The 22,229-nt window shown below is 36.2% G+C and overlaps 1 protein-coding gene across 2 annotated transcripts in view; it reads left to right on the top strand.

Annotated features, from left to right (window-relative positions):
- HDAC2 (histone deacetylase 2) overlaps positions 1–22,229 on the top strand; it is a 39,688-nt gene that overhangs the window by 3,856 nt on the left and 13,603 nt on the right. For both annotated transcript variants that reach the window (XM_066248321.1, XM_066248320.1), the window contains exons 2-8: positions 7,253–7,365; positions 8,653–8,770; positions 10,666–10,740; positions 11,149–11,287; positions 12,461–12,602; positions 16,244–16,336; positions 16,418–16,526. In XM_066248321.1, the coding sequence (XP_066104418.1) occupies positions 7,253–7,365; positions 8,653–8,770; positions 10,666–10,740; positions 11,149–11,287; positions 12,461–12,602; positions 16,244–16,336; positions 16,418–16,526 (789 nt within the window). The remainder of the gene's footprint in view (positions 1–7,252; positions 7,366–8,652; positions 8,771–10,665; positions 10,741–11,148; positions 11,288–12,460; positions 12,603–16,243; positions 16,337–16,417; positions 16,527–22,229) is intronic.

Raw genomic sequence — 22,229 nt, 5'->3', positions numbered from 1 at the left:
AAGAGATATATTTTTCTCGGTATACTTGACAGTCTTCAGTACTATATACCCTTTAGGTCACTAGAATACTGGCTCCAAGTGAACCTCAAGGTATTGATGAATGAAGTATCCTTTAACCTTTGGGGAAAGTAAGAAATGTTCTTATTTCTCATAGGTATTGACACATGGCCTCCAAACTTTACAAAAACATGTTTCTAAAACTTGGCCATCTTTTTTTATATACTGCAAGATTATCATTACTCTGTAAAAAGATAGAACTACTCAGGCACTGAGATCCCACTAGCTTTAAAATGATGTGATTTCAGTACTTAAATGTATTAGCAAACCAAGCTGTGTTAGGCCATGATTGCAATGTTTTTAAAAAATTCTTTATCTAGAAGTGTTAACGGATCTATGTTTTGGGTTAAATTTGAGACCAGTCACATTTAGTGATTGTCTTACTATGTATACCAGGGGTCCCCAAACTTTTTACACAGGCCAGTTCACTGTCCCTCAGACCGTTGGAGGGCTGGACTATAAAAAAAAACTAGGAACAAATCCCTATGCACACTGCATATATCTTATTTTAAAGTAAAAAAAAGGGGGGGGGGAACAAATACAATATTTAAAATAAAGAACAAGTAATTTAAATCAACAAACTGACCAGTATTTCAATGGGAACTATGGGCCTGCTTTTGGCTAATGAGATGGTCAATGTCCGGTTCCATATTTGTCACTGCTAGCCGTAACAAGTGATATGACGCTCTTCTGGAGCCATGACGTGTGCGTCCCACATCACCGGAAGTAGTACTGTACGTGAGCGACACCGCGCTTTGCATCAGTATCCTGTGCTGCTCTCACCACCAATGAAAGAGGTGCCCCTTCCGGAAGTGCGGCGGGGGGCTGGATAAATAGCCTCAGGGGGCCGCAGTTTGGGAACCCTTGATGTATACAATATAATAAGGTTGTATATATACAGTTGATCTTTGAATTGCACAGATCCACTTATATACAGACTTTTTTCTATTTATTTTAGGGGTAGGGTGAGGTGAGACATTAATTTTTTGTTCCACCCATTTATGCATTCATTGGTTGATTCTTGTATATGCCCTGACTGGGGGTTGAACCCACAACCTTGGCATATCAGAACAAGGCTTAAGATCTGAGCTACCTGGCCAGGGCTTCACAGACTTTTTCCAATAAATAGTCAGTACTTCCTTGCTGTGGATTCAGTTCACAGTTGGGAATCCATTGATGCAGAAGGCCCACTGTATGCATTGTTCTTTGTCATTTTATAGAAAGGACTTGAACTCCTGGGAAATTTGGTGATCGTGGGGGTAGGGGGAATCTTGGAACTGTTCCCCTGTAGCTGCCAAAAGAGTGCGGTAGTTAAATTTGGGGGGAGTCAAAAGTTATAGGCGAATTTTCGACTGTGCCAAAGGGGGTTGGTGTCCCTAAACACACCCCTCCCTGTGCACATTGTTCAAGGATCAGCTGTATACATAATTTATATAGTTATGCACAGACTGTTCTTTGCTCTGTTTTCTTCCTTAACTGAAAAAGGTGCATTAAAATGTTTGAAGACAAGTGGCTTAGAGAAAAGCACTCAACACTACACAGAGATAAAAAAGTTAACCAAGATCATGCCTCCGGATAGATTCCTAGTTTACTATAGAGATTATGAGAGTTCTGCTATTGACAGGTTTTGTTAGACTTTTATTTATAACAATAGTACCAAAATCTTTTGCTAGATACCCTTTCATACAACTGATTAAGTTCTTAGCTGTAGTATAAATCGTTATTGTCCATAAAATAGGTGATCATTTCTCTGGCAGCACATCAGTGCTTTATGAATTACAGCAGCAGTTCATAAATACCAGTGGTCTTAATTACATATCATTATTTAACCACAGAAGAACATAACTTAAAATAAGACTGAGATTTTCCTGTATTTGGGTCCTCTTCCCACGATATTCTTTATCACTTCCTTCAAATTTCGTTTTATCAGAGACTTGCCCCTATTACCTTAACCTCCTAGTACTGCTTTTCTCACTGTCATTATACCACCTAATTGTTGTCTTCCTTCCCACAAGAATATAAGCTTCATGATGTCAGAGTCTTTTTTGCTTATGTCTATATTAAATTTTTTAAAAGTAAAGGATTTGTAAATTATTGATGGGTAAATGTTTAATTTAATGCCTTGTATTTTTTCATATAGCATTCCAGTTCTTACGACCACTGAGTTACTGACAGGTAGGGTGAGTGGCCTTTTGTCTATTTTATGAGGAAAATAGATTCCTATTTCTGTTCACCTCAGTTTACCTTTTATTATTTTTCACATTGACTAAGGTAATGTGTAAGGAGAAGTCAACACCTGGTGCCTAAAGATTCCTCCCTTTAGTGACACAAGAGTGGGCCTATTGTCACTGCTACAAAAAGAAAAGTTTCCTCTGCTACACACACAAAAAATATATTAGTAATTATTTCTTTTTTTTTTAACGAAACTTTAAATGCTTCTATTGACGGATCCTTAAAGGAAACAGCTGGAATTGGGTAGGAGTAGCAATTATAATAGTATTAAAACATGGATGAGGCCAGATTTAAAAGTTCAAGTATAAGGATATTTATACTGTTGGTCTTATTTCTGTTTGAATAGCAGTTGGGTTATATTTGTCCATAAAGTCAGTTTTGGGTTCAGAAATATCAGATGGGCTTCAAGTTTCTACTTTGAATCTGTAGAAAGATATAAAAGACTGGATGTTAGATGGTAAGAGAGGACACCTTTATAGGATAATTAGACAAAGTAAGGTCTGGAAGAAGAGAATGGGCTAGCATGAAATTTTTTTCTGCATAAAACATTGCAAATTGCACTGACCTGGTAGTTAGAAACCTGGTACACTTGACTGAAGGGAATCCAAGAGGAAAACGGGAACCATGGGTTGCCAGGCTGGGTAGTCAAGGGCCAAACCACTCAAGACTGTGGTAAGAAGTTCAGAAAGCCATTGAAGGTTTTTAAGTAGAGAGAACTCCTAGAAGTGGAGAAAGGATAGTGAAAAGTGGTAGAATATAAAGACTGAAAGCAAGAATTAAATGCATGTTGGTCCATATAAAATGTAATAATCACAGCTGACACACATACATTTAAAGAAGGTTTGGGGAATAAAACCAATAAAACTTTTTGATGGATTGGAAATGGAGTAGGAACTAGGCAATGTACAGAATAAAGAATAACTTTGAAGTTTCTAGATTGAGCAGTTAAGTGATTCATTTCTGAGAGAAGAGGATTTAGGGCAGCACTCTTGTTCCCTGACTTAACCAAGCACCCAGAAAAGTGCCTGGTATGCAGTGGGTTCTTGATTTGTTAAGTGAAGGAATGAACTTGCGAAACCCTGATATGTAAAGGTTGGTGGATGAGTGGCCGTGGGTGAGGGGATCCAGGAAAGTAGTACTCTCAATGGAAGTCAAGACTCATTGTTTCAAGGAGGAGGAGTGACCCGAGTGTTAAAGCTGCTAGTGGACTAACTCGTCTGTGGAAGACAAAAATAATACAGTAGCTTTCTCTGTTTTTTTCCTGAATAATATTTTTAGCTAGCTTTTCTTTAGGAGTACAAGTACATTTAACACTCTTGAAATCTAAAATGATCTGAAAATGAAAAAAAAAATTTTAACTTGTTTGGAATCAAAAACTTAACCTGAATTAATATTTATGATCTTTATTCCACTTATTGTGAATAATCCCAGATTTTGCTGCAGAAATATTAGTTAGATTATAGAGCACTGCCTGGACTCCAGGACATCACATGGCAGATGTATCGCATTATATTTATAAAATCTGAAAAAACCTGAAATACATTTAGTCACAAGCTTGGATAGAGATTCAAGACCTTAATTAATAGCCGATTCCATTCTGATAGCTTCTTGAAGAGTGAGCAATTTCTAAAATTTTTTAATAGCTAATTTTTTATGGTAGTTTCTTCACAGTAATAAAGTTTGTTGTGTTCAAGAAGCCACCGTGACACACCTGTTCACCTCAGTTTACTATTCATAAAATAGGCGAACACCTTAATTTTTCTAGTTACTTCGTTAGTAAAGCATTTTTATAATTATTTTGATGAAAATCAGGATAACATTTAAAATGCCCAAATTACATTACTCATTTAAATAAGATGAATGAAAAGCCATAGGCTCATAAATCTAAAAAAGGATATTTTATCTTTATTAAAAAGTGAATGACTACAGAGCAGCCATCTTAGAGAATTTTGAGATATGGGATTAAACAGGAAAAGTTTGGAGCTGGTTCCTTTATAATCCCTTACATTTTGGAACAATTCTTAACCAAATAGCAGTTAATCTGTTGCTTGGCTGCCCTTGTAGACATGTGTCCTTTAGGTAGTGTGCACGTTCTTGGTTAGAGTAGAGCCTATAAATTGCAGCAGAGACACTTATTTAAAGCTTTATGCATTTGTAATTTGAGGACCCTCGTGGTGACAAAGTTAGTTACTTGGATGGATTAGAGAGATCGTTTCTTATTAAAATACTGTATTCTATATATGTCCTTTTTGTGTCAGGTTTCTCCCTACTGTTTCTTTCTAGTGGCTGTGAGTGCCATTTTTATCCAGTAGCTATTACTTAAGATTGACGGAGTTGCCCTGCCTGAGTTTGAATCTTGCTCCTCTTCTTGCTAACTTTGTTATTTGACAGTATTACCTGATTTGTCTGCATCTCACCCTTCTCCATTGTTGTAAAATAGGAACAGTAATAATAATTACTACATCATAGGGTTGTTGAGATTATTAGCAGATAATACATGTGAAGTGCATAGAATACTGCTTCCTAGTAAGCACTAGATAAATGCTAATTACTGCTGTCATCACTTTTTTTTTTTAAACACACTTGATGAGAATTCGCAACTCTACATTCCTTTTATACAGGTTATTGGGGTCTTTCCCATTATTAGATTATTGGTGGCTTTTCAACACATTTTCAGTATGTCCATAACTAACTAGAGTATTTAATCTTAAGGTAATAGTAGTAGTAGAAATATTTCATCTTGGTCATTCTTAAACAGAGATGTGTGGAAGTTATGTGAAGACTACAGTGTCTTTATTCTTCTTTTGCGATCTTTGGTGGTGATGACAATTTAGAAATACTTTCTTTACATTAACTTGTATACACGATGCTTTGTAACTCCAGTGGGCTTTTCATAAGTAAGAATTCACTGTGACGAGACTGCTTTCAATGAAATATAATGTACTGCCACCGTGTAGGACAGAGAGCTTCATAGCAGATCCTTCCTTGAAATGTAGATCGTTTCCTTCATTTATAGCCTCTAAAGTTTGGTAAATGCAGAGAGGCCTGTCACATATCCCTTAGGCCTTCTTTGCTACTTGTTGATGTTGTCTTAGCTTTGTTGTTGGCAGCTGCATTAAGAACGGCGGTTTTCCTTATGACCTCCTATGTGTGAAGGAATTATTTTCAGAAGGAACCTTGATTTGAAAATGGAAGGGATAAGTAAATTAGAGGTGTGATGGCAACAAAATCAAGTAATAACGTTATTAGAAAGTTCATAAACTTCATCCTGGACTACTATCAAAAAAGTGTGAGGGAGAAACAAGTTTTGAAATTCTCAGAAAAACAAAACATGAAAGAAGGTATGTGTTTAGGCAGGATTTTAAAAGGTGTTTTGATCCCAAAGGTAAGTAAATGGCATTATTTATCCTTAGCTTTTATTATATAAACCCATGTTGAAATGAATGACTTTAAAGTCAGTTTGGCTGGGCCCTGGCCGGTTGGCTCAGTGGTAGAGCGTCGACCTGGCGTGCAGGAGTCCCGGGTTGGATTCCCAGCCAGGGCACACAAGAGAAGCACCCGTTTGCTTCTCTACCCCTCCCCCTCTCCTTCTTCTCTGCGCATGCGGGAGTCTGTCTGACTGCCTCCCCGTTTCCAGCTTCGGAAAAATACAAAAATAAAAAAAAATCAGTTTGGCTGTCCTACAAAATTTTGGAGTGACTTATTTAAAGTTAGAATTATTACTAAAAGTAATTTCTAATAAAGGCTATTGTAAAAAAAATTAGAAATACAGTATATATTAGAAATGCAGTATATATATTTATGAGGCTTCCTTAAAACTTGATTACAGAAACACTAGAACTTTACCTATAAGTATTGATTTTGTTGACATTGGTAAATGAAGATGTTATTTTGGTGTTTATTTTATAAAGATTTTTTTTTTTTTTTTTTGTATTTTTCTGAAGCTGGAAACGGGGAGAGGCAGTCAGACTCCTGCATGCGCCGGACCGGGATCCACCCGGCACGCCCACCAGGGGCGATGCTCTGCCCCTCGGGGCGTCGCTCTGTCGCGACCAGAGCCACTCTAGCGCCTGGAGCAGAGGCCAAGGAGCCATCCCCAGCGCCCGGCCATCCTTGCTCCAGTGGAGCCTTGGCTGCTGGAGGGGAAGAGAGAGACAGAGAGGAAGGAGGGGGTGGGAGTGGAGAAGCAAATGGGCGCTTCCCCTATGTGCCCTGGCTGGGAATCGAACCTGGGTTCCCCGCACGCCAGGCTGACGCTCTACCGCTGAGCCAACTGGCCAGGGCTTATTTTATAAAGATATTGAGGTATAAGATGTTATGAAACGATAGGCTAGAAATTGCAACTTAATGGTAAAGATTAAGACAAAATACTCTTTATAACCTTGAAAAATGTTACGGGTGTATCATCAAAACAACTTTTGTTTAGGGTCCAAATTCCAGTTAACAAAATTTCCCTTAGGGACTGTGATATGGGTATTTAGCCTCCATAATACTAACTATAAGGGATTTCTGGGATACTAGTAAATCATCCAAGAAGTAGTATTTGCTGTAAACTTTTAAAATCATACCAGTGAAACTTAGAGAATTTATCTTAAGCATTCACCAATGAATACTAAAAGCAGGTATGACTTTAAGGAACGAAAGCTATGTTTGTAAGTAAAGAGTATTTCATTTGGGCTAATCCTATATAAGATACTATAGTGAACTGTAAATTAGACTTGGCTTGCCTTAATCTATAAATAATGTATTCTATATTAACGGAGTCATTGCCATATAAAAGTATGCATGATAGTATCCTGGTTTTCTAATACAGTTTGAAAATTGCTAAATCTTATATCATTACTTAAGATTTTAAGTAAATCTTGTTTCGGTGGTAAATGCCTTAATGGTGAACATATGTAAATTTACATAGTTCATGCAGGTCCTTGTTTGTATTATTCAGTTTGTCTCTTTTCTATTTTAGGTGATATTGGAAATTATTACTATGGACAGGGCCATCCTATGAAACCTCATAGAATCCGCATGACACATAACTTGCTGCTAAATTATGGCTTATATAGAAAAATGGAAATATACGTGAGTATAAAGTTTGGTAAATAACTCAGCACTGAATTTATTTTTTTTAACCACTATTAAACTTCACTATTATTCTTGGTGGAGGGCATTTAGCAGATGTAAAGGTCTGGAAGAAAATGGAAACTTTGTTTTTATTCAGAGAAAACTGAGGATGTGGAACCTGTAGCCTCTTTTCTGTCTCTTTTCAACAATTTTAAAACCAGTTTACCCTACCCCAGGTTTTTACATTTCTGGAGAACAACTCTAGCATACTAAATATTTTTGTTACAATAATTGTTGACCTGTCTGTGTTGCTGAAGAGTTGAGTTGGAACTGTTAGAACACGTGCAGGTGCCGGTTCGATCCCCAGTCAGGGCACATACAGGAACAGATTGATGTTCCTGTCTCTCACTCACTCTCGCAAATCAATAGAATAAACATAAGGAAGGAAGGAAGGAAGGAAGGAGGGAGGGAGGGAGGGAGGGAGGGAGGGAGGGAGGGAGGGAGGGAGGGAGGGAGGGAGGGAGGGAGGAGGAAAGGAAAGAACTACACAGAAAATTCTACAAATATTTATTGGTATATGGAACACTGTTGGATAAGAAGAGTGCAAAATAACAAGATATAACAACTAACTGCCTTAAATGTTTTTGTAGATAAAGATGGGAATATATATAAACATATAGGACATATCTTTTTCTATTTGGGGAGAAACGGGAGATTTGAAGCAGTTAATAGTATTAGGGAATATGTGGGAGTTATTTTCTTCAGGTATAGACATTTAGAGAAGAGGAGGAGTTGGATAAGACTTTCAGTCTGAAAGCCTGTAGAAGATTTGTGTCATTAAGTGAAACGGAGTTCTTCCGGAACAAGGATGATTTGGCTAGGCAAAGGAAAAGGAGAATTTTTGAGCAAAGATGTAAAGGAGAATGAGTCTTAGTCTTATTCTGGGGGTCATTGATAACATCAGTGGATACAGAGCAGGTTTACGATGGAAAAGGAAAGTATCATTTATAAACACAGATTTGTCTTTATAAGGGTTGACTCATTTCCACTAAAATAAAAGGTGTGATTAAAAGTCATAGTTTGTTTTAGACCTGTCTGCTCCTAAAAAAGTATAAATTAGCTTTGGAATTCATTATTTTCCTTAAACACACATGTATAAATTTAGATTACCTTTAGAATTTATTTTGTTCTTGAAGACCTAGTTCTTTTGAGGCAACTATTAGGAGAACTTGTGTACTTTGTGTTTGATAACTCTGATATAACCAGTTGTAATTTCACAATTATAACATTTGTTTTTCTTCACAGAGGCCCCATAAAGCCACTGCTGAAGAAATGACAAAATACCACAGTGATGAGTACATCAAATTTCTACGTTCAATAAGACCAGATAACATGTCTGAGTATAGTAAGCAGATGCAGAGATGTACGTTCCTGTTAAAAGTATATATTAGTATTGATAAGTATAAATGAGGTTTTTTAAAAGCTTATAATTAAGGTTATCCAAATCCAGGTATTTTTCCTGACCTAAACTACTGTTTTAATTATTGAGTGACTTGAAATGTCAATGTAAAAATATCAAAACTACTTTTAAATAACAACCTATGGGCCTGACCGGTGGTGGCGCAGTGGATTGAGTGTTGACGTCCCTAGTTCGAAACCCCGAGGTCACCAGCTTGAACAAGGGGTCACTGGCTCTGCTGGAGCTCCCTGGTCAAGGTGAATCTGAGAAGCAATAGTGAACAACTAAAGTGAAGCAACTATGAACTTCTCATCTCTCTCCCTTCCTGTCTTTTTTTCCTCCAAAAAAAAAAAAAATAATAAAAACAACCTACGGAAACCTGTTTGTCTGCCGGAGAGCTATTTGGACGTTACTGTGCTCTTTGTTTTGTTGCCATGTTAACTTTGGGAGAGTGGCTATATTAGTAGGGAGACCTCACTCCTGTGCTAAAAAATATATATATATATATATATATATATATATATATATATATATATACACTTTGATTAGCCTTATCCTGGGTGTGTGTGTGTGTGTGTATTTGGTTTTGTGTGGTTTAGTTAATCTGGACTGTAATACATGTGCTCTCTAACTTCCCTTTGTTGTGATATTAATGAAACTTCATTTTTTTCTACATAATGTTCTCTTTTAGAGATAAAAAGTGTATTATTACAGATTAGTTGGCTTGCATGTGGAATACAAAGTGTTATCCTGAAATGAGTAGAACAGTGTCTTCTAAAGCTTGACACACTACATTCTCATCTCTGGTTTTATTGATGAACTTCAGTGATGATTTTTAAAAATGAACCATTTCAGTAATACCAAAATAAGAGTGGTTGTGAGAAATCTCATTCATAGAACTTTGTTTCTATTATATATTTTATTTAGTAAAGTGCTATAATGTAAATAAAATAAATAATACTTATTTCTTTTTTTAACGGACATTTAGGCTTAGAATAAAAAGTCATGAGTAGCGCTAGGGCAAATGAATTAACAAAATTGATTTAAAACTTACATAATACTGAGTTGTGTTAAGATTATGATCATATATGAGCAGTAGAAAACTAAAATTTATTCATTAATGGTGTTAATATATTAAGGGTGTGCAAAGATATATGGTATATAAAATAAAGGGGGTGAGAAGAGTTTGAGAATGTGTTTTATCAATATATCCATGTCCCTTTCATTCAGTCTTAAGGAACTAAATATCTTAAAATGTCATGTGTCTATGTTTTGTTTCCTTTTATCTAAAGTGCCCCTTTTCTGTCTTGTCTGTCGTGAACCCAGATAATTCTTACCGTCTTTCAAGATCACGGTTAACCATGGGCATAGGCAGCTGTTAAACCTTTTTAGATATAACTCACTAAAATACACCATGTCAGTTATGGATGATCTGTGTAGTTAGGGTTTTTAAAGTAAATTATAAAACTAAAGTTAATTAAACTCTTTAGAATCTTAATAAATTTATTATTGTATATTTGAGAAATGCCTAGAAAATTTAAGTCTGTGTTTTAATTAATAAAAGCAAAGAACCTTTTATATTTTGAGAGATACTGATTTCTTGTTAATAGAGTTTAGATAGTCCACAAATAATCCTGGTAAGATTTGGTGGTGGTGTTTTACATATAACACTTTAGTTATATTGGATAAAATAATATATTTTTAAATTGCAAACTTTGGATTACTAGTCTGATGTGTGTATGTGTGTTTTATGGTTGCATCAAATAAAAAGGTATTTATTTGTAGGAAATAGTTTTGTAAGAAAAGGCTTTTAGTAATTCAGAGAATGGATTGAAATTAATGAACTTCATCTTTCACAGTTAATGTTGGAGAAGATTGTCCAGTGTTTGATGGACTCTTTGAGTTTTGTCAGCTCTCGACTGGTGGCTCGGTTGGTAAGTGTCCAGATTCAGTCACACTTAAAGTTGATTAAAACTTGTATGTATCTTTTGGGTTATTTGTTTAAAGCAGAAGCCCTCACGTTTTATGATCATAATGACCTTATCTTTTTCTTAACTTTTTAATTTACTGTTTTATTTTAACTTACAGACTTTTTTTTTCCTCTCTAGCTACTATTTTATTACTACTATCCGTGTATACTCTTATTTAATCGGATCACGGGTGTAGGAAAATACTTCTCTAAGGAGAAGCTAACTCTTGGAGCCCGAAATAATTATTCTTGCCTTTTATGATTTTAAACTCTTGGCTTATTCGTGGCATACTCTTTCCTGTAGGGCTTCTGTCTAGTTATGCTGATGTTTAATTTTAAACATTTTTATAGTCTATCCCATCTTGTTTCTTAGCTGGGGCTGTGAAGTTAAACCGACAGCAAACTGATATGGCTGTTAACTGGGCTGGAGGATTACATCATGCCAAGAAATCAGAAGCATCAGGATTCTGTTATGTTAATGATATTGTGCTTGCCATCCTTGAGTTACTAAAGTAAGTTAATGTGTGTTATTTTTCCATTGAAAAGGTATTTTAATTAAAATCTGGCGCTTTTTTTTTTGTGGCAGAGACAGAGTTAGAGAGAAGGACAGACAGGAAGGGAGAGAGATGAGAAACATCAATTCTTCGTTGCGGTTCCTTAGTTGTTCATTGATTGATTTCTCATATGTGCCTTGACGGGGGGGGGGGGGGGGGGGGGGCGGCTACAGCAGACTGAGTGACGCCTTGCTCAAACCCGATGAGCCAGCACTCCAGCTGGCGACCCTCGGGGTCTTGAAACCAGGTCCTCCACGTCCCAGTCTGACACTATCCACAGCGCCACCGCCTAGTCAGGCTAAATCTATGTCTTTTTAAAATAACATCAGGTAAACAGGTTAAAAATAGTTAATGGTGAACCTTCAATGGATTTATTAGAAACCATTATAGAAGAAATAATAAGAAGAAATTTGCCTAATCCTTGTCTTGAGAATGCATATAAATGTCTAAAACTCCTGTTAGGTACCCTTTTTAAAAATATTAGCTTAGTTTAGTAATTTAGATTATGAGTTACAATTTCAACTAATGAAAAATAACATGACTCTGGAAATTTATGTTCTAACTTTTGTAGGTTTCAACTTTTGATGGCAAGTATTTGAAACCTGTGTTAAAGAAAATTTGGTTACCTACTGAATTAAATGTAGTTAACTGCCTAGCTTCTATAGATTGGGACTCTGTTCACTAAAAATAGATATTACTATCTCTAAGCTGCTAAAGGAGTTAGTTTTAAAGTTATCCTTGACTGCAGCTTGAGAGAGAGATCTATAAAGGTATATGTGAAATTGGAGTTAAAAAATGTATATTTTTTTTACCATCATCATTTGTAATATATCTTAGTAGATTCCACTTCATATTGTAATGAATTAATGTTTTCCCACTTTTGAATGTGTTGTCTGTAGTTGTTCCCATCTATTAGGCTGATTTTCAACTGCTGCACTCAAACGTGATTTAACTGTCTTTTGGTTAAACATCTTAACTCCCGATGCTTGAATGGTCTCTTAGGCTAAAGTAAAATAAGAAAGGTAATTAAGCATTCTGGAATTCAAGAGCTCAAAAATAGGTTTCCTAAATCCTTGGTGGTTCTTCCCATCTTAAAACTTTTAAATAACTTAGTTATAACTTTCTTTTCAGATATCATCAGAGAGTCTTATATATTGATATTGATATCCATCATGGTGATGGTGTTGAAGAAGCTTTTTATACAACAGATCGTGTAATGACTGTATCATTCCATAAATATGGGGAATACTTTCCAGGAACAGGAGACTTGAGGGTAAGACTGAATTCTGTCTGGATAAATAGGAAGTTAACCTGGGAAGTTTCTGTAGGATATGTGGCAGCATGTGCAGATGATGACGTAACACCGTGAATACAGCGGAGCAGCCCACGGCCATGCCAGTCGAGATGTGGACGGTACAGAGGAAAGTTCAGTGTGTTCTGTGGCTCGCTAAATTCGAATTTATGACTAAAGTGCAACGTAAATATCAGCGCGTTTATAACGAAGAGCCTCCACATAGGAATAACATTGCTCGGTAGGATAAGCAGTTGAAGGAAACCGGCAGTTTGGTGGAGAAACCCCGTTCTGGTAGGCCATCAGTCAGTGACAAGTCTGTAGAGGCTATATGGGATAGTTACCTAAGGAGCCCTAAAAAATCTGTGTGTGAGCCCACATCAAACTGCACTGAATAGGTATGAAACTGGGAGAGTTTTCCTTTTATTTAGTGCAGATTTCACATTTCTATCGTCTTTTGTTGTTTTCCTGTGACCGGTCAAAAGTACACCATGACTTTACGGACACACTATATATTCAGAATTGAGTCGTTTTATATGCTATAACATTTGCCAGAATTTACTTTTGCTCTATTTTTTTAAAATAAATATTTTTGAACGACAAGGCATGAAGTATTTTCTTGATGTTTAGTTAGAATCTTCAAAACCTACTTATTTGCAGCCTACATTGGTATTGATTAGAAAGATTGAATAGAATAAAATAATTGACTGTCTTTTTTAGATTTTTGTATTCCTTTTATTATTGCTCTTGATTTAATAGGTCTAACTTTAATCTCTTTTTTTCCCTAGGCTTCTAAAGTTTAGTAAATACCTATTAGGGAGAGAAAATACTGTAGCTTATCCTGCCTGCCTATTAAGGACATTTTTTTCTATAATGTATCTGTTACCTTCTTCCATTTGGTACTCTTATATTTTATGAAAGTAAAGAAATACTGGTCAAATCATGTTACTACAAACTTTTTAAAAGTTCTTTTGTTTGTTTTGCTTCACTAGACTTTTTGTGGGGGGGGTTTCTTTGAGCCAACTACATGCATGTTGAAGTTCAGTTGAGAAATGTAAACAGATGTTTTTAATTCAGCCTAGATTATATGGGAGATTTAGTATAACGTTCAACACTGATTCTAAACTATTTTAAGTTATTTTTCAAATACATCATTTTAGTTTATTATTCACAAGATGATGCTCTTTCTCTAATAGTAGTAAGGCAAAACTTTTTTTTTCTTTTACTAATAAATGGGTAGGAGGTCAATTATTGAATTTCATTTTAAATTAGGTAGATTTTAAAAAACATTTTCTGTTGATTTGAGAGATAGAAGCACCAACTCATTTCATTCATTTGTTCCATTTTGTTGTGTGCTTATTGATTAGGTCTCATACATGCCCCAACCAGGGGTCGAACCCACAACCTCTGGCACACCGGGTTAACCCTTTATCCACTAAGCCACCCAGCAGGGCCTAAATTATGTGGATTTTAAAATTGAAAATTTATATTTTCAGTTTCTTGCCAATTACCTCCTTTGATTCCTTATCAGCATTGCTGGAAACTTGCTAGAAGCACATATGCTCAGGTCCAGAAACTCTGGATGATTCTGAACACTAACATTTGAGAACCACAGCTCTCAACTGGTAGAATTCATTCCTCTAGTAAATGCATCTCATTTGAAAAAAAGCAAAACCATTCTCAGCTTTAAGCTTCAGGAAGGATGGTGTTTTTGTAATATAATCCTAATTTAATTTTATTTTATTTTTTGTATATTTCTGAAGTGAGAAGCGGGGAGGCAGAGACAGACTTCTGTATGTGCCTGACCAGGATCCACCCGGCATGCCCACTAGAGGGCGATGCTCTGCCCATCTGAGGCGTTGCTCTGTTGCAACCAGAGCCATCTTCAGCACCCAGGCCAACTTTGCTGCAGTGGACCCTTGGTTGTGGGACGAGAAGAGCGAGATAGAGAGAAAGGAGAGGGGAAAGGGTTGAGAAGCAGATGGGCGCTTCTGTGTGCCCTGGCTGGGAATCGAACCCAGGACTTCCACACACCAGGCCGACAACCTACCACTGAGCCAACTGACCATAATCCTTATTAATTTTAGAAATGACAAATGGAGGTCTCATATATTTATTTTTTGTTTATTATTTTTTTGAGAGGGACAGATAGGAACAGATAGACAAGAAGGGAGAGAGATGAGAAGCATCAGTTCTTTGTTGAGGCTCTTTAGTTGTTCATTGATTGCTTTCTCATATGTGCTTTACCAGGAGGCTACAGCAGACCAAGTAACCCCTTGCTCAAGCCAGCGACCTTGGGCTCAAGCCAGTGACCATGTGGTCCTGTCTATGATTCTGCACTCAAGTTGGTGACCTCGGGGTTCAAACCTGGGTCCTCTGTTCCAGTCCAATGCTCTGTATACTATGTGCCACCACTTGGGTCAGGCCTCTTCATTTTTGACGGTATTTAAAAAGATTTGAGAATGATTTTGAATAGCTCTTCCTCACTGAGATTTTATACTCATTTTGTGAAAATCTATTCTAATTTTTTCTTATATCTACATTTATATAGTTTGTATTTAGTTATATATAAAAATTTAGATTTAAGAAAAATTGTGGTAGGTATAATTCCACATGCTTTTTCTTTATCGAAAGTTGGGTGATAATCATTATAATATTGAAGGATAAAGTAGATTTTTTAAAAAGTGGATTCAAGCTAAGGTCATTCCATGAGAGGTAAGGGACAGACTTGTACAAGTGTTAATAATCCTGAAGATGCATATTTATTGAAACATAATTTAACACATATAAGAATCATTTCCCCCCATTTCTTTGGTGTTCTTAAAGCACTATTTTGTAGAAATGTTTCCCATCGCATCTCTTCAAGGAATATGTACATATATGTATGTATATAATCATATATAAACACAGAAATACATGTATGCACACATGCATTATATACAAAAATAAGTATATGTAATTGTGTGTGTGCATATGTTTTTATATATATATATAGTGTGTGTGTGTGTGTGTGTGTGTGTGTGTGTGTGTGTGGCTGGAACCCAGACATCAGATTCTCTACTTTGCTTCTTTTGGGAGGCAGTAAATGCCTAGAGTGGTACTTATTCAACAAGCAGAAAGAAATTTATTTCAAGCTCAATTAAAGAGCAGGTTTTGATGCTTCAGACTGAAGCTATAAAACTTAAGAAAGTCTGGGACTTTCTTTGATCGTAAGTAAAATCGTGCTGGGTGTGAGCCACAAGGATTCTGCTTTACGGAGACAATTGTCCCGCAGGGTTCTTTGGCTCAGAAGATACTTTCCTTGGTTTTATTATTTATTCTGTTTATAATGAATTTCTTGGATTAATGTAATATGTACCTTCATATTGCCTTTAACTGTTTATGTTAAATTCCACAAAGTAATCTGTACAGACTAATTGGAATTGATTCTTTTCAGCTTTATAAGCAGTCTAAATGTTATAATATGCTCCGGTTCTATTCTATAATTTCTTTCTCAACCTAGATGATGAATTTAGAATTGGTTTTTATATCTGTTCTTTTAATCTTAAAAATAGTTTGATACACAAATACAGTAAACTTTCTGTGAAATACTCTCTTAAGATCTGTTTAACTTTGTATTTTAGGATATAGGTGCAGGAAAAGGCAAGTACTATGCTGTCAATTTTCCAATGAGAGATGGTATAGATGATGAGTCATATGGTCAGATATTTAAGCCTGTAAGTATCACTATATTTTTAAAGTTGAAATAAATTTGAAAATCTTTTTAGAGATAGTAACACTTGTTATCTTGTACATAGATTATCTCAAAGGTGATGGAGATGTATCAACCTAGTGCTGTGGTGTTACAGTGTGGTGCAGACTCACTATCTGGTGATAGACTTGGTTGCTTCAATCTAACAGTCAAAGGTAAGCAGTTTAAAGTGATAGTCCCCGAAAATTATGTACATATGTACTGGAGTTGATTTTTATAACTACAGATCAGTCTTGTGTTAGTAAGGTCTTATTTAGATCTTTTATTTGTTGAGTTTATGTGTATATTCATAATATGAACAACTTTATAGGGTTTGTAGCAGTCTCAACCACGGCAACTATTTTCATCATTTTGGTTGATTCTCTTGGTGTATGTATCTTTCTCTAAATAACATGGCAGTCTTGGCAGACTTTGCTGCTTTTAAAATTTTTATTTTAGCCTTGCATATTTACTTTGCTATTGTGAAAGAAGAGGGATTTAGATTTAGGTCCTTTTCACCACTTCATCCCCAATATTCACATACCCTTCTAATACCCCATTTTTACCATTTAAATCTGGTATTTATAACAACTTTGATTATGGTATTCAGTGCCTATAGCATCATCAATAACATTAAAGTGCACTTCAGCTTTTCAGTTTTTCTTTATTGCATAACTTGCTCTTTCCAATTTTTCATTTACTTAATTTTCTCTGTATGTATTACTAAACGACCAGCATCTAAATAGCTCCATAAGGTCATGTGCGTTAGATATCCTATCAGTTTAGCCTTCTAAAAGGACAGCCTTCTGATTTGGTTCTGTTTGGGTGAGTGTCATCTCTAGACCTGGTAGAAAGTAAGCTGCTCTCTGCTTCTCTGTTGTATTGCTCCACTCACTGCTGTTTCCTCTGTCTTCCTTTTAATTTTGTCTCTCATTTTGGTGGAGCTCATTTTCAAGTGGCTTCCAGAGGAAGGGTGTTTGGGATATTAGGAGATTATGTGGATTTCAACACTTAACTTTGATCAAGTGCTGAAATCAACATGGTAGAATTCCAGACCAAAGTGGGAAAAAAATGACCATTATACAATGAATTTCCAGGGAAAAAGAAGAAATCTGAAATTATTGTGGATATGATACATGATTTTGGAGTTACTTTCTTTGTGAATTTTTAGGTAACAAGTTGATGTTCTGCTTTGAATTCGCTCAGAAATGTGAAAAATTCTCTTTTGAAATATTCTCCATTGATTTGAGGGGGGTGAGCAGAGGAAGAGAAAGGGAAAGAAGCATCAACTTGCTTTCTACTTAGTTAATTCCATTTAGTTGTGCACTCATTGATTGCTTCTCGTACATACCCTAATTGGGGTTTAAACCTGTGACCTTGGCACACTGGGATAATTAATACTCTACCCACCAAGCCCCAACTATCCAGGGTCATTAAAGAATTCTCAAATAGACCTTTTTCCAGAATGACTGTTGACCTAAATAGAATTAAATAACTAAATACAGATATTAAAGGCTATTTTATTTAATGTTATACTTGCTACCATATCATACCATACAGCATCAGAATTATGGTATGATCTGCCCTTTTTTTTTTTAATTGAATTGAGAAAGAGAGAAAGAGAAACATTGGTTTGTTCTACTTATGCATACATTAATTAGTTGGGTTATTTTGTGTGTGTGTGGTAGAGTCAGAGAGAGAGGTACAGATAGGGACAGACAGACAGGAAGGGGGGAGAGAGATGAGAAATATTTAATTCTTCGTTGCGGCTCCTTAGTTGTTCATTGATTGATTTCTCATATGTGCCTTGACCGAGGGGCTATAGCAACCCTGTAATTGCTGCTGGCAGGAACAAAGTGCACCCAAAAACCCCATCTTGCTTTATTTATAAGGCAAAGTGAGGCCATTAGCAAATCTTAACTTTACACCAATCATAGGATAGAAGAAACTTGCCTCCAGTCTTTCTGGGGAGCATGGGGGGTAGTGGAAACAATCCAGCACCACAGCTTAACAGCCTTTTGCAACCTAATCAGGCAAGTGAGGTGGGGGGGTGGGGGTGGGCAGACTGTCAGTTACAGTCAATTCCCCATACCTCTGTCCCCCAAAAATCTAAACTCCAAAAACCCTGTTGGTTTTTTGGTCCCCAACAGGCACATATTTCTCTGGAATACCATAGGGCACACCACTGCGCCCTGGTGCACACTTTGAGAACCACTGAACTAATGTATCCTTTTTTTTTGTGACAGAGAGAGGAACAGACAGGCAGGAAGGGAGAGAGATGAGAAGCATGAGTCAGTTCTGCAGCACCTTAGCTTTTCATTGATTGCTCTCTCATATGTGCCTTGACTGGGGAGCGAGGGGGGGGGCTACAGCAGAGCGAGTGACCCCTTGCTCAAGCCAGCGACCATGGGGTCGTGTCTGATTCCACGCTTAAGCCAGTGACTCCACTCTCAAGCTGGATGATCCGGCGCTCAAGCCAGTGACCTCGGGGCTTCGAACCTGAGCCCTTCGTGTCCCAGTTCAATACTCTGTCCACTGTGCCACTGCTTGGTCAAGCTAATATATTCTTAAGATATCTATTAACTTTTCAACACTTTGAAAGTTCTCAATGCTTTTGTACTTAAAAGCAATAACTTTCATAATTATAAACTGCAGCACTTTACTCTTACAATAATAAATTTATATATTTGAACTGATTGATAGGATTTCAGTTGTATAAAGCATGCAAGTATATTTGTAATTGCAGATCTTAAACTTCATGGTAAACCTTCTTTACTGCCATCTTCTATTTAGATTTCTCAGGTTTGCTAAAGTTTATTTCTTTCCTGCTTTAATTTATGTCATTACTGTTAGGTTCTGTCCCATTCTTCATTTTTATAGATTTTAGCCTATTAAAAAATCTCTTTCTTGTCATTTTTATCAGCTTTTAAGATACAGGAAAAGTTGTGTTTTTTTAGCTAGCTATCTTTACTTGGAAGTCATTAAGTTAAAAATTTTTTTTAACATCTAAATGGTTTTTATTTAAGAAAGCCATGTTTTTCTAGTAGCAGTAATAAAATTTGGGTAGTGAATCATATAATGCAACTATTGAAAAATTCTTAATGAAAATGCTTATTAAGGTCATGGCTGGGTGGTGGATAAAGCATCTACCCCACACTCCAGAGGTCATGGGATTGACCCACAGGGCACGTAAGCAATCAATGAGTACACAACTAAATGAAGTAACTAAGTGAAACAATGAGGTGAGGCTTCTCTCTCTCTCTCTCTCTTTCTATACATACACTCACACACACACACCTCAAATCAATTGGGGAAAATTTTTTTTTTTTTTAAATTTTTTAAATAATTTTATTTTTTTAATGGGGTGACATCAATAAATCAGGATACATATATTCAAAGATAACAAGTCCAGGGTATCTTGTCGTTCAATTATGATGCATACCCATCACCCAAAGTCACATTGTCCTCTGTCACCTTCTATCTTGTTTTCTTTGTGCCCCTCCCCCTTTCCCTCTCCCATTCCCCCCGCCCCCCCGTAACCACCACACTCTTATCAATGTCTCTTAGTTCCACTTTTATGTCCCACCTACGTATGGAATGATGCAGTTCCTGGTTTTTTCTGATTTACTTATTTCGCTTCGTATCATGTTATCAAGATCCCACCATTTTGCTGTAAATGTTCCGATGTCATCATTTCTTATGGCTGAGTAGTATTCCATAGTGTATATGTGCCACATCTTCTTTATCCAGTCATCTATTGACGGGCTTTTTGGTTGTTTCCATGTCCTGGCCACTGTGAACAATGCTGCAATAAACATGGGGCTGCATGTGTCTTTACGTATCAATGTTTCTGAGTTTTGGGGGTATATACCCAGTAGAGGGATTGCTGGGTCATAAGGTAGTTCTATTTTCAGTTTTTTGAGGAACCACCATACTTTCTTCCATAATGGTTGTACTACTTTACATTCCCACCAACAGTGTATGAGGGTTCCTTTTTCTCCACAGCCTCTCCAACATTTGCTATTACCTGTCTTGCTAATAATAGCTAATCGAACAGGTGTGAGGTGGTATCTCATTGCTGTTTTGATTTGCATTTCTCTAATAGCTAAAGAAGATGAGCATCTTTTCATATATCTGTTGGCCATTTGTATTTCTTCCTGGGAGAAGTGTCTGTTCATATCCTCTTCCCATTTTTTTATGGGATTGTTTGTTTGTTTGTTGTTGAGTTTTATGAGTTCTTTATATATTTTGGATATTAGGCCCTTATCTGAGCTGTTGTTTGAAAATATCATTTCCCATTTAGTTGGCTTTCTGTTTATTTTGTTATCAGTTTCTCTTGCTGAGCAAAAACTTCTTAGTCTGATGTAGTCCCATTCATTAATTTTTGCCTTCACTTCTCTTGCCATTGGAGTCAAATCATAAAATGCTCTTTAAAACCCAGGTCCATGAGTTGAGTACCTATGTCTTCTTCTATGTACTTAATTGTTTCAGGTCTTATGTTTAGATCTTTGATCCATTTTGAGTTAATTTTTGTACAGGGGGAGAGACTGTAGTCCAGTTTCATTCTTTTGCATGTGGCTTTCCAGTTTTCCCAGCACCATTTATTGAAGAGGCTTTCTTTTCTCCATTGTGTGTTGTTGGCCCCTTTATCAAAAATTATTTGACTATATATATGTGGTTTTATTTCTGGACTTTCTATTCTGTTCCATTGGTCTGAGTGTCTATTTTTCTGCCAATACCATGCTGTTTTGATTGTCGTGGCCCTATAATATAGTTTGAAGTCAGGTATTGTAATACCCCCAGCTTCATTCTTTTTCTTTAGGATTGCTTTGGCTATTCGGGGTTTTTTATAGTTCCATATAAATCTGATGATTTTTTGCTCTATTTCTTTAAAAAACGTCATTGGAAGTTTGATGGGAATTGCATTGAATTTGTATATTGCTTTGGGTAATATGGCCATCATGATTATATTTATTCTTCCTAGCCAAGAACAAGATATATTCTTCCATCTCATTATATCTTTTTCAATTTCCCTTAAAAATGGTTTATAGTTTTCATTATATAAGTCCTTTACATTCTTTGTTATGTTTATTCCTAAGTATTTTATTTTTTTTGTTGCAATCGTGAAGGGGATTATTCTTTTGAGTTCATTCTCAATTGTTTCATTGTTGGCATATAGAAAGGCTATTGACTTCTGTATGTTAATTTTGTATCCTGCGACCTTACTGTATTGGCTTATTGTTTCTAGTAGTCTTTTTGTGGATTCTTTGGGGTTTTCGATGTATAGGATCATATCATCTGCAAAAAGTGATACCTTTACTTCTTCTTTTCCGATATGGATGCCTTTTATTTCTTTGTCTTGTCTGATTGCTGTGGCGAGAACCTCTAGTACCACATTAAATAAGAGTGGAGAGAGTGGACAACCCTATCTTGTTCCTGATTTAAGGGGGAAAGCCTTCAGTTTAGTGCCATTTAATATGATGTTAGCTGATGGTTTATCATATATGGCCTTTATCATGTTGAGATATTTTCCTTCTATACCCATTTTGTTGAGAGTCTTAAACATAAAATTGTGTTGTATTTTATCGAAAGCCTTTTCTGCGTCTATTGATAAGATCATGTGGTTTTTGATCTTTGTTTTGTTGATATGGTGTATTACGTTAACTGTTTTACGTATGTTGAACCATCCTTGAGATTCTGGGATGAATCCCACTTGATCATGATGTATTATTTTTTTAATATGTTGTTGTATTCGATTTGCTAGTATTTTGTTTAGTATTTTAGCATCTGTATTCATTAGAGATATTGGTCTGTAGTTTTCTTTTTTTGTGCCATCCTTGCCTGGTTTTGGTATGAGGGTTATGTTGGCCTCATAAAAT

This window comes from Saccopteryx bilineata, chromosome 12, assembly GCF_036850765.1.
Source record: "Saccopteryx bilineata isolate mSacBil1 chromosome 12, mSacBil1_pri_phased_curated, whole genome shotgun sequence".
In the NCBI taxonomy this organism is placed as follows: Eukaryota; Metazoa; Chordata; class Mammalia; order Chiroptera; family Emballonuridae; genus Saccopteryx; species Saccopteryx bilineata.
Note: the sequence above shows the minus strand (reverse complement) of the source record. Positions and strands in the feature narration are given on the sequence as shown.